The sequence below is a fragment of the Sarcophilus harrisii genome, chromosome 4, assembly GCF_902635505.1.
Source record: "Sarcophilus harrisii chromosome 4, mSarHar1.11, whole genome shotgun sequence".
In the NCBI taxonomy this organism is placed as follows: Eukaryota; Metazoa; Chordata; class Mammalia; order Dasyuromorphia; family Dasyuridae; genus Sarcophilus; species Sarcophilus harrisii.
In genome coordinates, this window is record NC_045429.1 from 146,456,754 (window position 1) to 146,473,421 (window position 16,668).

A 16,668-nucleotide genomic window follows, 5' to 3' on the forward strand; every position below is an offset into this window, starting at 1 on the left:
ACATAGCAAGAACTCAACAGAGATTTGTTAAATGAGTGATTTAGTAAATCAGATTTGGATTTATGGAATATGACTTAAAATTTAAGAATGAAGGGGCAGCTAGGTGGTATAGTAGATAAAGCACAAGCCCTTAAATCAGGAGGACCTGAATTCAAATCAGACACTTAACACTTCCTAACTGTATGATCCTGGGTAAGTCACTTAACTCCAGCTGTCTCAGGGGAAAAAAATTAAGAATTATAAACCATTAGCCAGGGATAGAATATAACTAATAAGAGCTCATAAGACTGCATTTACAAGGAATCTTATAAAGCTAAATCTAACTAAAAAGTATTTTAAGCTGAAAAGGAAAGGGAAAAAAATGCCTCTGTAATAATTAATCCATATGGAATAGAGTTGTTGCTGTTGATGATGTTGTTCATTTATTTCAGTCATGTCCCACTCTTTGTGATTCAATTTGGAGTTTTCTTGGCAAAATGGAGTAGTTTGCCATTTCCTTCTCCAATTCATTTTATAGATGAGAGAACTAAGACAAACAGGATTAAGTGACTTATCCAAGATCACAGAGATAATATATGTCTAAGGCCAGATTTGTACTCAAGAAAATAAATCTTCCTGACTTCAGTATTGGCATTCTATCCACTATATCACCTAGCTGCCTGTAGGATAGAGTACTAAGAAATAATTACAACATTTATATAACAGTTAAGGTATGCTATCTCTCTAGGAAATGAAAGAAGTATATGTCCTTATCTTTAATCTCATCAGAGAAGTATCACAGAACTGGAGAATAACTTCCCTAAAAGGGAAAAGAGTAAACTATTGATCAATGAGTTTGACTTTCATTCCTTACAAAATCCCACAACAAAATTCCAGATTCCAATAATTTATTAAAATGATGGCTAATGAATATTGAAAAAAAAGAAACTAATAAAAATGTTGGTAAGCATTGCTTGATAAAGTACAGATCATGCTTGAGTAATTTCAAAATTTCCTCTTATGAATATTGCTAACTTAGCAATAGATGAGTCTCTCATGCTATTCTTATTGAAAAGACAGAGAGATGTAGGCTATAATTAGGTGAATTCAGAAATAGTTGTGTCAAAGACAAGGAGAATTATTGATGTCTCAGTATCAGCTTGGTGCACTACGGGGTTCTATACTTGATCCTGTGCTGTTTAATATTTTTAATGTGTCTTAAATATGGGGACAGAAGAATGCTTGTTAAATCTGCTACTAAGAGGAGTAGCTAGCATGTTGAACAAAAGGATCAGCATCCATAATGAATTTGAGTTATTAGAAAATTGGGTTGAATCTAATAAGGGAACAGCTAATTAGTACAAAATAGAACATGGGACTTAGAATAAAGATCTGAGTTCAAATCACTTCAGATACCTATGTGCTATGTGATCCTGGGTAAGTTAAATAACCTCTGTCTATTTCAGTTTTTTCATCTTTAAAATTGAGATAATAACTACCTTTCAAGGTTGTTATAAGAATGAAATATGATAATAATTACAAAGCATTTAGTAGAGTGGCTGGCTGGTACATAGTAAACATCATATAAAAAGTATTATTATTATTAAATGAGATTTAATACTATAGTACATATTGTCTTATTTGTGTTCAAAAATCTACTTCACAAATAAAGGATTGTAGATCAAGGACTAAAAAGAAGTTCTATGTGCACAGAGAATAAAATGGAAAACAAAAAAGCCCATGTAAACTTAGGTTTCATTGAGAAGCACAAGATCTGAGGAAAGGCAGATTTATACTCATCCTTAGTCAAGCTATATTTTTCAAAGATAATGTTTGATTTCTAATTTTCACATTTTAAGAAGGTCATTCATAAGTTACAGTTTCCAGTACATAAAAAATAGAACAGAGGTTAAGTGATATGCCCAGCTAGTAGATGATGCCTTTCATAGCATATCAGGAATTTAATAATAATTAAAAAAATACAAAGTGCAACATAAACAAAATCCAATATCAATTTGATATCTTTTCAGAAACAAAATATATGCACTCATTAACCTTGAAATGTTGTTCTGATAGCTCCTTATTATTAATGTTTGGAGGATAGTGAATCATCCGTAACTTTCTCAAAGAATTAGCAAGTTTTTCCTTATCTCTGAAATTATTCATAACAGATCCAGTAACTTTTAAGATTGTCACAGCATGTTCTACAAATCGTAGGCTTTCCTGTGGAGATATAAGACAGACAGCTATTACCACCAGAATTTACTAAAGTCTTATATGTAATGCAGCGATTTTATTTCTACTGTTGTATTTTTTTAAACTGAACATGGAATTTCATTTATATCTTGATATTCATCATCATTAAGATGATTCATCTTAATCTTACAGAGCTGTTTAAGAAGCAAAATGTGACTTAGCCAAGGTCATAGGGTCAATGTATATCAGAGTGAAGATTTATCCTGCGTTCTTTCTGATTGTAAGGGACAGTTCTCTATTCACTACACCATATTGACTCTTATATTTTATTAATATGCCATTGCTAAATCAGTTGATTATTTACTTAATCATAGGTTCATAGACTCAAAAGAAGGGAAATCAATTTGCTTGCTCCTTTTCATTGAGATGACACAAATAATATAAATATAGTAACTTGCAAAATGAACAAGCTACATATTGAAAAACCTATACATTTCTTTTTTTTTCTTGCCTTATCCAAATCTATGAAAAGTTGATTAATGAAAATAGAGTATGATGAAACCTAAATTAGGAGATGATCATTCATACCCTAGAAGAATTCATTTTTCAAATAGTTCTCCATTTCAAATGTGTTTCCATTTCTTTTACTATAGTATGAATGACAAAAAATTGTAAAGCTAAAGTGGTAGGGGATCATGCTAACTGAATAAGTAAATAAATAATAATAAGTAATGTAATTATATTACATAAATTTCACATATATGTGTTATATATAATAGATAAATAGATAATAATAGATAAAATTAGTAAGATAAATAATGAATAAATAAAAATGAAGAGAAGACAGCTAAGAATCTACAGTGACAGTTAATATAAATAATATGGAAAACATTTGATTTAAAAATCATTTTTTTTATGAAAATCAGTTGCATAAAAAGAACCTGCCTCTCAAGTCTTCAACTTTACAAGAAGAAATGACTCCATCCACATCTATAATATATATTTGGGTACTTAAACCCTCTAATAGAGTATAACATAGCTGGCAATGATATGAATAATTTAATGACAAAAATATAGTATATTCCCAAACTGTGAAATTGAGGAACTCCATTATTACAGATTGTTTCAAAGTACAAATTCAATGCTAAGATAAAAAGTTTTTGATAAAATTTGCAACCATGCAATTTTTTAAATTGTTAACATAAATTAAATTAACTTTGATAATAAATTAATTTTTGAGGTGTTTTGATAAACCTTATATTCATTTCAGTTTTGCAAATATTAAAAAAGAGAGACAAAATTAGAGAGGAGAAAAAATTATCAATCAATAAGGAATTGAGTTGACAAGTTGTGGGTTTTGTTAAATTTTGGGAAAAAATGAATCATTTGTTGAAGTTGAAGATTAGGTATCAGATTGTATCTCATACAAAACTTCCACAAATGCTTTTGGAGGCTTCTTGAATAATGGTATGCCTGGATGCTATTCAATCTTGTTGTCTTTTTGAGTGTTAATACAAGCATTGGATTAAAACTTTACATCTACTAGCTTGAGTTGGATTTATTTTAATTTTCTAGTAAAAAGTAATTTCTTTAAGAGTAGAAATCATTTGATTTTTGTCTTTGTATTCTTAAAATTAGCAAAATGTTTTATTCAAAATATATTGACCAATGATAATTTAATACAATTATGAAATTGTTTTAAAACTTATGAAATTTAAATTATAAAAGAATTAATAATACATTTTACTTGTTTATATAATAACTTAGGAATCCCCTGTATAAAAATTATATTTTAAATTTTATCTCAAAAAACTGAAGTTATTTTAGTCCATCAACAAGCCCTAAGGATAAAAAGAAAGACCAAAAATGTCTCATATCTCAAGGAGTTCACAATACAGTTATTTTTTTCTTTCTGAATAAACTCTGTACTTATTCTTCAGGTTTCAATTTCTAAATATAATTAACTAACCGAAAGTTTTCAGTAGCCCAAGCAATCGTTATGACATATACCTTCTCAAAATGAGGCATAACAACATCTTCTTCTCCAAAGATAAAGGATACCATGCTACACAGATGAATATGATGTCCTACTGGGGAATGTGCAGTAAAGATTAACATATGCCGCCTAAAAAGAGAAGATAGAATTAGGATAACTAAATATTCTCTTTAAAGTAGACAGCAGTGTTAGTTTTAGGAAGCAAATTTAGAGGACAACTTTGTGTTCCTTTAAATCTAATGGACTCCTTAATCTAATAACCAATCTAAGCAGATAGGAATATAATTTTTTTATGGCAAAGATCAAAAGGATAAATAAGAAAACTTTATAACTGACTAGGACCACAGAAAGTGAATCCAGAGCATACCAATTCTACTGTAAAAAAATTGTTCTTTTATTTTTTAATTTAAAACTAAATATAAAACAAAACAAAATAGAAGACAGAAAAGGAAAACAAAACATAACATTGTCATGTGCCCAGGCAGAACATCAGGGCAGATTCAAAATATATAACCATATGTTATACGTTATATAACATTGTATAAGCATATGTAATAATAAGAGATTATCTATTCATGACTTTCCATCTTTCCTTTATTTCCTTGTACATTATTCTTTGTTCTCCACTGTGGATTTTTAAATTTATTCTCTTTTTCACTAATTCATCCCTCCACCTCTCCAAGGCAGGCTACAGTTAAACATGGGTATATTTATATATAAATACATGCAGCTAAAACAATATTAATATGGCTAACATTAATATGTCTCTCTTAATTGAAATTTTAAGTTCAATTTTGTCTGAGATCAAAGATTACTAGCCTTCTTTTTCCCTAATCTGATACTTGTTATAGTGCTTCTGTATATCTCATTTCCCATCCCTGCTAACTTTTCTCCTTTGATTCTACTTATCTTGCTGTTATTTAACCTCCTCTACTCTTATCCCTTATCTTCTCTCCATTAATCTACACATCTTGATCCACTATCATAAGTCTATACACCCTTCCACACCTATTCTCTCTCTCTCTCTCTACACACACACACACATACACACACACACACACACACACACACACACACACACACACACACCAGCTTGTTGTTGCTACAGAGCTAGCCTGGAAATATTTATATTTCACATTGATTAAACCCCAGTCCTGGGGTCTTTTTTGGGGTCTTCTGGGGTTGCCATGTGAGGATTCCTATTCTGCCCCCAAGTTTTTTTTACACTGGTTCATGTTCACTTTAAGGGGAAATTTTCTTTGTTGGAAAAATTTGGAGAGCTTAGAATTTTCTGACCTACTCTACCATCTTCCCAGAATCCTCCCAAAGAAATAATTCTTAATCAAACACTTTTGTTTATGGTTTGAATTTCTTTTAAAAGTCTCTTGCTACTAAGAACATCATACTAAAGGGAACTATTTCACACTTAAATTGTTCTTGGATGGTTATTAGTACTTTTTTTGTTTTGTTTTGTTTTCTTAACTACACTGTAAGCTCCTAAAAGACAAAGACCATTTCTTGAACTTTAATACAGCACATAGAGCTTACATATTATGAGGCTTATAAAAGCAATTCCTTGATTAATCAATTGTCGAGGGAAAAAAGAAGCAAAATCAGCCATTGATTATTTATTAACTGGCCAGCCCCAGTACTACAATTACTATTTTCGTGGCTGAATAACTCCTTTAGCAAATAAATAGGCAGGTCCTATTTATTTAAATAAAATAAAAAGGCCCCCTTTTATTTTTTGTTCTAATTTTGAGCAATTTGAATTATCTTAAACAAGTCTCAGATTTTGATGGTACCACTTGCATATGAAAGCACCAGAACTGTAGCTGAATAGGTAACAGTCATGAGGAACTTGATCTCTGGGCTTACAGTTAGTTGTCTCCGTGTAGTAGTTATTTCATTTTGCCTTCCCCTGCTTGCTCATCTCCATGGAATATAATAGATTTAGATTTATAGTAGTGCTGAGGAAAAACTAAGGAACACCTAATTCAGGGAAGTTTGTTAATTATATGACAAATAACTTTTGCATGGTTTATACTTTAGCCTCGAGAGGTAAAAATGTGAAATATGTTGAATAATCATATATATGTGTGTGTAATGTGGGTGAAATAATTATGTATACATATACATATGCATACAGATAATTGATGTGTATGTGTATGAATGATACCTTTCTGACTGAAATGTCCCAAACTCAAGAGTCCAAAGAAAAGACTGTCTAAGAGTACTAGTTAGCTGGAGTGATCCTATTTTTTGTTCTAATAAACTTGGCATCCTGGGGCCAAAAATGTCCTTCTAGGCTGAGGTTCTTAACCTTTTTGTAGGTCATTGATCCCTTTGATATTCTGAAGCTTGGGACCTTTTCTTGGAATAATGTTTTAAAATATACAAAATAAAATTATAAGATTACAAAGGAAATCAATTATATTAAAATATCATTATCAAAATAAATATATTTTTAAAGTTTATGGATGCCAGATTAGGAACTCTTGTCTAAGGAAATGAATAAGCACAGAAGGCATATTTCTAGAGTATCAAGATAGAAAATGCTTTTGTCTAGTTCAGAGTACAGGTTTTTCTGCCCTTTCTGAAAAGTGCAGAAAAGTATATATAGGGAGATTTTTTGCTTTAAAAAAATGAACCATTTTTGAAGAATTTGTCTTCTAGAAGTAGGAAAAGACTATAGCTAAACAGTTAAATACAAAGATTATGTGTCTTGGAAATGCTACAAGAACAGCATGAAAGAGGTTTGACAGAAGAAACAAGATGATATCACTAGAAAAACATTAGTGTCTCCAGAGATCAAAGTCTTGATTTATCCCTCCAAGTAAGTATGTTGGCCACACAGTTTCCTTATATATGTAACTCTCCAGGTATGTTCCCTCTTGGTATTGATGCTTCCTCTTGAAAGAATATGTAAGCACAGGAAAGGCTAATGAGGAAAACACCTTCTTGATACATTTATTATGTCCTTTCATTGGCATCACCTTTGCTTTAAAATAATTGCCTTCTCTGACTGAGTGTTCAAGGTTGGAGATTTCAATTTTACCAACAGCATTTACCACATTCCAAGTATTGTTTTAAGTTCTTTGAATGCAAAGAAAGGCAAAATCATGGTCCCTGCCCTCAATAAATTCTCATTCTAAATGTAGACCCACAAAATATCTTAATTATGAAATATTCCCTGAGAGTTGGAAGGCATCCCAAGATACTATATGATAATTTTCATATTTAATAATTTATTTTTTGGCTTCTGCAATAATCAGAAGAACAGGACAATACTTTCCATACCTTTGAGTGTGGGGGTAGGATGGGATGTCATTGATTAAATAGAATCAACTAAATTCCTTTAAGAATAAGATTGCAATTTGGATTTATTAAAAACATCCCATTTAACATTATATTTGACCAAATAGAAATTTCTTCTACATTATATATGATGAGTTGCTACTTGAAAAATACCTAAATTGGCAAATTTGAGGAAGTTTTTCAAATAGACCATATTTGATAAACTTCTTTTCTATAAGTAAAAATTACATTAAATTAAAATTGTACAATTAGCAACCTAACAAATTGTGGAAGGTTTCTTAAATTGAAGGTATCAAACTCAAATAGAAACAGATTCTTTCAGGCAGCATATTGATTAGAGGACTATAAATTAATATTTTATATTGTAATTTTATTTGCTAAACATTTCCTAGTTACATTTTAATATGATTGAGGCAATTTCAGGCAGCCAGTTGCTGAGTTTGACAACTTGGTCTTTGACAATACTATTGGTTATTTGGAGTGTCAGGAGATTCTTCTAATAGGGAAACTAAGGCAATTACACACCCAACTGGAAGGCGAATCATTGCAGCTTTGGCAGCATATGTATGTATTTTTAATACAAGATTCCGCTGAGTCAGAGATTTCCAAGAAAACGTTTCTGCTGTAAGTAGTCCAGGTTCTATGATAGGACTGTCTTTTTGTAAGGCTTGAAGAAAAAAAGGAAAGAAAATCAAGTTACAATGGTTTGCCTTTTAAGTATGCAGTCTGATCATCAATTCATGGGGTACCTTTGAGCCTTAAATTGTGGTCAATTTGATTAAATTAAATTTAACTTAATTTAATTTTTTTAGTTTTTAAATTGGACTTAATTAAATTAAATCAAATTAAGAAATATTTATTAAATATCTATTATATAAAAAGTACTGTGATGTTGGCTCTTGGGTAGGTAAACAAATATAAAAATGAAAAACATTTACTGATCTTAAAATTTTGATGTATTACTTGAGAATATAATTTGTCAACAGACAAATAAACAAAGTAATTTGAAGAAAGAATATACTAATTACTGGGGGCATGGGGACAGCTTTATTTAGGATATAATCTGAGTTTTGAAGATGAGAATTGTAAAAAGGAAGAGATAAGAGAGTATTTTCCTGCTGCTGCTAATGATCATGATGAAGAAAAAGATGATGATGATGATGATACCTATTTATATTGTACTTTTAAGGTGTACCTATATTATTTTCTTTGAATTAGATTGTAAGGAAGACAATCTGTCTAAAGAGTTTAAGGGGAAAAAAGAGAATGAAATTCCTAGAGATACTTGAACCTATACAGTAAAGATTTTTAAAAGTCAGGATGAGCAATTTGTAGCCTATAGATAAAAAGGAATCCATGAAGCTCTTTGAGTAAGGAAGTAGTATAGTCTGTGTCTTATAAAAGTAATTTTGACAACCTTGTGGAACAATGCCTTGGAGAAGAAAGAAACAATCAGGGAGAGTGATTAAAAGATTATTCCAACAGTGGAGGTGAGGAATAAAGAAAGCATGAACAAAGGTATTGACTCTATGAATGAAGAGAAAGAAATAAATGTGAGAAAAGCTATAAAGAGATAAAGTGGCAAGATTTACTGACTGATTGGATATGGAAGTGAAGAAGAGGAAAGAGAACGGATGACTAATATTCAACCAGGGTGACTGTGTAGTAGTATCACATTAACAGAAATTGGGACAAGGAACTGAAAATTATGGGGATGCCCATCAATTGAGAAATGGTTGAACAAATTGTGGTTAATAACTGCGATAGCGTATTATTGTGCTAAAAGAAATGAACACCTGGATGGTTTTAGAAAAACTTGAGAAGACTTATATGAACTAAAACAAAGTGAAGTGAGCAGAACCAGAGAAACATTGTACACAGTAACAACAATGTTGTACAATAATCAACTGAGGCTACTCGATCAAGACAATGATATAAAGACAGTTACAAAGGATCTATGATGAAAAAGGCTATCCACATTTAGAGAGAGAAGCCATGAACTCTAAGTGAAGGACGACATTTATCAACTTAATTTTTCTTGCTTATTAAAAAACGGAAATATTTTTGCATGACTTTCTATGTGTAATTGGTGTCATATCATTTGCCGCCCCCAATTGTGAAGGAGAAACTGGAAGGAAGGCTGGAATTTGGAATTTAAAAATTTTTAAATGAATGTTAAAAATAAATAAATAATAAATATATTTTTAAAAACCAGGGAAGTTTGGAGAATGATCAGACTTGGGGGCAGAGAGGAAGAAAGATAATCAGATTAGCTTTAGACTTAATTTTGAGATGTTAACAGTACATCTAGGTAGAAATATTCTGAAGGAATTTGGTGATAGAGGACTAGAACTCTGGAGAGAGGTGAGAACTGAATATGAAGATTCTATATAAAATAAAAAATTAGACTTTGACAACTAAGAAGATCACTAAGAGAAGGTGAAGAGATTAGAGGGAGGGGAGGAGAAGAAAAAAGAGGAAAAAGGAAAGAGAGGGGAGGGGAAAAGACTCAGTACAAAGACCTAGGAGACACTGACACAGGGTAAGAGCCAATAATTTCAGAAAAAACATATGAAGGAATCTATAGGAGTAAAAATATAAAAGGAGAAAAAGGGATGGATCAAAAGATGTTATGGGTAAAGGGAAGTTATAAACTTGTTTTATTATGAGCCTGAATGATTGGAAAGATGATGGTCATATCAACAAAAAGAGGGAAGTTAAGATTAGTTTAGGACAACAGGTACCTGAGACCAAGTATGGGCATGTCTGTTTTGAGATCTAAGCTAGATATTCATGTAGAGATATCCAGTAGTCAGTTAGAAATGTAGGACTGAAATTCAAGAAAATTTGGGGGAATTAACTGCACAAAAACATAATTTAAGCCATAGAAAGGAACAAGAGAGGAAATCCTGATCTAGGGGGAGACAGCCATATTAATGGGAGAGCATGATGAACCAACTAAGGAGACAGAGAAAGAATGATCAGACACAGAAGAATCAAGGAAAAGCTCTAATATGTAAGCTAAGATTAAGAAAAGTAACAAGGGGGAGGAGCTGACTACAATATTAAATACTGTGGAAATGTCAAGAAGGAAAAGAACTTCTAAGAATAGGGCATCAATTTAGCAATTAATCATTGCTTTCCTGTAAGAGAATTATTCAGGTAGAGCAATGGGATTTCAGTTTACAAGGAGCTGAAGAATCAGTGTGATGAGAAAATAAAGTCAATAAGTATAAATTGTTCTCCCCTAGCATCACAACAAAATTGTACTGATTTTTTTCATAGATTTCTTACCTCCAGATTCTCCCCAGCGTACCAATGCAGAAAAACAAACCAGAAGTTCAATAGGTTTCAGACTATCCACAAATAAATAATATAATATTCGTTCATCTGTGTACTGAAAAAAGTGGGGCAAATAATATAGACCTTTTCAATGTTTTATTTCAAGTCCATACCATAGCAATAAGGCATATTTGTCAAGTAAATATAATGGGTCTTATATTTCTTAAAGTTTTCTATATATTGTCCTCATTGGTAGGAAGTAATTTAATATGAAAGCATAAGAAAAATTTCAAGTATACTTTCATCCCCACCTCCTCAGCAAGCCTTCTTCGGTTTAAAGAAAGTAATAGTTTAACAAAATTAACCAATCCCCAAGCTCTTATTTACTGTTGAATCCAAGCGGTTTAATGAAAGAAGGAAGATACTTTTTCTCATTTTTTCTGGGGTCCATTAAGTTTGCTCATTATAAATACATATCCTTCAATTTCATTTTATTCTTTCCATTTACATAACTGTAGTTATTGTGTAAAGTTTTCCTAATTCTGCTTACTTTTCTGTGTCAGTTCCTATGAGTTGTCCTATTCCTCCCCCAAAATAATCTATAACTTCAGAAATGAGAAAGACAGCAGTAAAAGTAGAGGATAAGGACTATCTCGATTTAGCCTGGTTCGGTGACTATAGATAAAGCCCCTTGACCTCTTGGATTATCAATTTTCTAAAGCTAGAATGGCACTATGGAAATAGCAGGGTGAACATAGAAAGATCTGTGTTCTAATTCTTCCTCTGAAAATAAATGCAGGACTCTGCTCAATTCACTTAATTCTCAGTACTTCAGGCAAAAGCTATGACCTTGTCTACTAAATTCATATTAATAAAGAGTTGTGACTTGTGCTGACAAAGGGAGTCCACTGGTCTTGTAAACTGTAAACATCATCATTATCTAATTCTCATATTTTCAGTGGGGTCCTATGTGAGCCCCACTGAAAAATATAGAACTAGTTTTGAAATAAGTTATTATCAGCCATTATTCCTTTACATCTAATGTTCTACAGACTACTGCAGATGGATAAAATACTTTTTTTTATTGTAGATGAATAATGTTTCCCCTTCAGGGTTCTAAGGATCCCCTGAAAAGTGAGGATAGAGAAGTATGCTGGAGCCAGCTTCAACATGCCTCATATTAAATTTTCAGTACGACTATTTACACATCTGAAATCTAAAAAGACTACAATTCAGAACTTGTTTTTTTGTTTTGTTGATTGTCTAGACTTAAGAAAAGGATAGGAAAAATTTCAATAAAGAAGATAACCCTGGTTGTTAAACATTCTCTAACATATTGAGTCAAGTTATTCTCTCTAATACAATCAGCTTACACTCCCACTGCTGAATTTCCCTCTAAGATTATCACTTGGATAAGTGATTTTGGTCATCTCTATTATACTTAAACCCTTAACCCAATTCTAGACCATCTCCTTATCTGGATACTTTATTCTTGTTCTTTTGTTGGATCCAAAATTTAATGTAGCTTATGAGTCTAAACTGGATATCTATCAATGTCTATCCCTAGAATACACCCAGACTCTGTGTCTGGGCCCAGACTCTGAGAGGATTGGAGAACCTGCCTTGTTCCAAGAACTATGTGTTTGAACAATAACTGGGAAGGTAATCTTTTCAGGGGACAGAAATCATTCCTCTAGTTGATCCTAAAGTATTAAGTATTATGTGGATTAAATCAACCATCCAACAAAACGCTTTAGCACAGATATGACAAACGAATTAGATTGCTCTTCATATGCATTTGATTACTTCCTGATTAGGATATAAGTGATGATAGTCAGGGCGGGGAAAGTGAGCAGCATTAGTAATAGATTACTAGCTCTTTAGTTTCCTTTCAGGCTTTGGTCAAAAAGTCTTCCTGATGGTCTGTTTAAAATCATATTGAGATCATTTCCAATGGAACAGTAATGAACTGAACCAGCTATGCCCAGAAAAAGAACTCTGGGAGATGACTAAAAACCATTACATTGAATTCCCAATCCCTATATTTATGCACACATGCATTTTTGATTTCCTTCACAAGCTAATTGTACAATATTTCAGAGTCTGATTCTTTTTGTACAGCAAAATAACGTTTTGGTCATGTATACTTATTGTGTATCTAATTTATATTTTAATGTATTTAACATCTACTGGTCATCCTGTCATCTGGGGGAGGGGGTGGGAGGGTAAGAGGTAAAAAATTGGAACAAGAGGTTTGGCAATTGTTAATGCTGTAAAGTTAGCCATGTATATATCCTGTAAATAAAAGGCTATTAAATAAAAAAAAAATAAAATCATATTGAGAACAAAGCTATAGCCTCTGTCCTAGAGCCCTGAATCAACAAACTGGTTTTACTTGGGACAACAGTAACTGCATTTGGCTAGTTAAGAGTGCAAGAAAACGCCTGGAAATTTTGATTATAATTATATCTTTAGTTCATAAAGGAGCTCAGCATTAGCCTTTTATGGACTGCTTTCCAGGACCCACTGGACTTTTAGGATTGACCTTTTTCTAGTAAAAAATCCAAAGAATATCCATAGAGTAGTATGGAGTCCACAAGAAGTTAAAGTATAGTTTCTGATATTCAGAACAATGTTAAGGACCACTAACCCTGTACTAGAGACTTAGGTGAAAACTATGGGTGCCCAGTGCTTTAAAGGTGATTGCTGGTCTGTAAAAAAACAAAACTACTTTGTAGTTACTCACAAGGCAAGATGAAATTAGATTATGTGCAATTGTTGCCCTACAATGAATCTTCCTGAATACTTCTGAACCCATACCTCCTGCCCTTAAATATGGGCAGAAATAGTAGGGATAAAGAAAAATAAGAGGCCTGAAAGATGTTTGGGAGGCAAAATGTTCATATTTATCCCTTGAAATCAAAGTCTATTACATATGATATGCATATGACAATGCAATTTATTCATTAACCCACATGTCTACACATATTGGGAATATAAAAGTAGTGACCAGGCAGATATAGGAGTGCTTGTTCACTTAGATTAAGGATAGCAAAGTAAATAAAACTTGTAGAAGTTTGACTAAAAATCATTGACACAAACCGTAGCCTATAATATTAATAATTAAGTCCATATATAAGTGTGACCAAAGATTTATAAGTTTGATAAAGTTAAAGGTTTCATGCACTAACATGATTTGATTCTTAAAAAAAAGAAAAAAAGATTAATACTCCACTCACCTTAAAGTCTGACCTCTGATAGTTATAGATATAAGAATTTGGTTTATGGAAAATATATACATTCCTGAAAAGACAAATAGTTCTTAGTGAATTCCATTCAAATATGCAAATATAACTTTAGATAACAAATAACAATGGGTTTTTAATCAGCCTGATGAATTAATATATTGAAAATATGGAGGGGAAAGAGTGAATTGATTTAGTAATCATGGGAGGACCTACGCAGAAATGATTGTGTACAAAAAAAAAATCAGTTTGTTTCAGCCAACTGGCAATGTTTTGAACAACCAAACAATCGGTAAAACTCAATCATTTTTCCTCCCTTTGCAAATCATTTATTGAACTATTGACATAAACCTAAGGGCAATGTTCTTTTTTAAAATTAATTTTATTTATTTTTGGTTGCATTTTAAGTTCTGTACTGTCTCCCTTCTTTCTCTCCATTCCACACTACAGGACTTTTCACACACATACAACCCTTATTCTCATGTGCATTTATACATACATGTATGTATATGCACATAGATAATAGATATATGTACACACATATTTGTGGATATGTATGTGTGTATATATGTGTGCATTTATGTGTGTGTATATATATGTGTTTGTAAAATCACATTATACATTTCATTTTATCTGTTCTTTCTCTGGAGATGGTTAGCATCTTCCCTCATAGGTCCTTTATAGTTTATTAGAAAATTTATAATACTCAATAACATTTACAGTTATTCTTTGAACTATTGATGTTATTATATAACTTATACAATAAAACATTCTCTTGGTTCTGCTCATTTCATTCTTCATTATTTCATGCAAGTCTGTCACTGTTTTTTTTCTAAAATCAATCTGCTCATCATTCTTACAGCACAGAATATTCTGTCATAACCATATACCACAACTTGTTTAGCCATTGCCCAATTGACAGCTGGTTCCTTCAATTTCCAGTTCTTTGCCACCACTAAGAGATTAGCTATAAATATTTTAGAACATATAGGTTGTTTTCTTTTTTCCCTGATCATCATGGGAAACAGACCTACTAGTAATATTGCTGAGTCAAAAGTATACACAATTTAATAAGTCTTGGCTCATAATTGCAGAATTACTCTACAGAATGGTTGGATCACTGCACAGTTCCACCAACAGTTAACTAGTGTCCCAATTTCTTGATATTCTCTCCAATATTTGCTATTTTCTCCTATCATTTTAGTCATCCTAATAGATATACAATATATCAAAATGTTTTTAATTTGCATTTACCTAATAAATGATTTAAGATATTTTTAAATATCACTATATATAGTTTTGATTTCTTCACTGAACTATTCATATTCTTTGATTATTTATCAATTAAGAGATGACTCATTCTTATGAATTTGACAAAGTTCTCTATTTGAGAAATAAGATCTTTATTGGAGAAGTTTGTTATTATATTGGCTCTGCCCATTCATGAACAATTAACATCACCCCAATTATTTAAATCTAACTCTAATTATTTAAAAAGTATCATATAATTATGTTCATGTGGTTCCTGGAGTATCTCTATCTCTTTTTCTAGGAATTTATTGATAATATATAAAAATGTTGATGATTTATATGTTTATTTTATATTCTACTACTTTTCTAAAATTATTATTTCAATTAGCTTTTAGATGAATCTCTGATTTTCCATGTATATATTCATATCCTATGTAAAAATTTTATGTCCTCACTATTCTGATTCCTTCAATTTCTTTTCTTTTGATATTGCTAGCATTTCTGGTACAATATTAAATAATATTAGTGATAGTGAATATCCTTGTTTCATTCCTGATCTCACTGGGAAAAAATGTTTTGCTCATTTAAATATGTGCTTCTTATCATTTTTAAGGAAAAATCCAATTGTACCTAAGCTTTTAAGTATTTTAATAGGAATGAGTGGTATATTTTGTCAAAAACTTTTTCTGCATCTATAGGCATAATTATATGATTTTGTTATTGATAAATTGTTTGCTTTTATTAAATCATCCCTGAATTCCTGGTTAAAAAAATAAATCCTACTTGGTGACAATGTATAATTTTTGTGATATATTGTAGTCTCCTATTTAGTATTTTATTTAGGACTTTTGCATCATAATCATTAGTGAAAATGGTGTACAATTTTCTTTCTCTGTTTTTGCTCTTCCCAATTTAGATATCAGCACCATTTTTGTTTCATGAAAAAATTGTGCTAGGACTCCTTCTTTGCTTAGTATTCCAAATGATTTATTTAATATTTGAATTAGTTGATCTTTAAATGTTTGGTAGAACTCACTAAGGGCAATATTTCAAAATGGGACATTATAAGTTAAAATGTATGAGTAATATTTTTACTCCAGATAACCTATCATTTCATTCATATGACTGCTTCATTGATGCAGATAAAATTCTTTCCTGACATCAGTCTTCTAATTGGTATCCTTGCCTCAAGTCTTTCCCCACCCCAATCCATAGTCTACTCTGTAGCCAAAGTGATTTATTTTTTAAAAGCATAAGTCAGACCATGTCAATATTATTCCATGAATTACCCTTACTCAATAAATTCTAATGACATCTTATTATCTTGCAGAATTGAATACAAATTCTTGTTTGGTACTTAAAGCTCTTTATGCCCTGGCTCTTTTCCATATTTTTAGCTTC

General features: G+C 31.4%; 1 protein-coding gene across 5 annotated transcripts in view; it reads right to left on the bottom strand.

The window, feature by feature from the left end:
• Window positions 1-16,668, bottom strand: part of ADGB (androglobin) — a 240,026-nt gene that overhangs the window by 110,746 nt on the left and 112,612 nt on the right. For all 5 annotated transcript variants that reach the window (XM_031937655.1, XM_031937653.1, XM_031937654.1 and 2 more), the window contains exons 16-20: window positions 14,011-14,074; window positions 10,784-10,886; window positions 8,015-8,156; window positions 4,186-4,300; window positions 2,035-2,202 (exon numbers count right to left, since the gene is read on the bottom strand). In XM_031937655.1, the coding sequence (XP_031793515.1) occupies window positions 2,035-2,202; window positions 4,186-4,300; window positions 8,015-8,156; window positions 10,784-10,886; window positions 14,011-14,074 (592 nt within the window). The remainder of the gene's footprint in view (window positions 1-2,034; window positions 2,203-4,185; window positions 4,301-8,014; window positions 8,157-10,783; window positions 10,887-14,010; window positions 14,075-16,668) is intronic.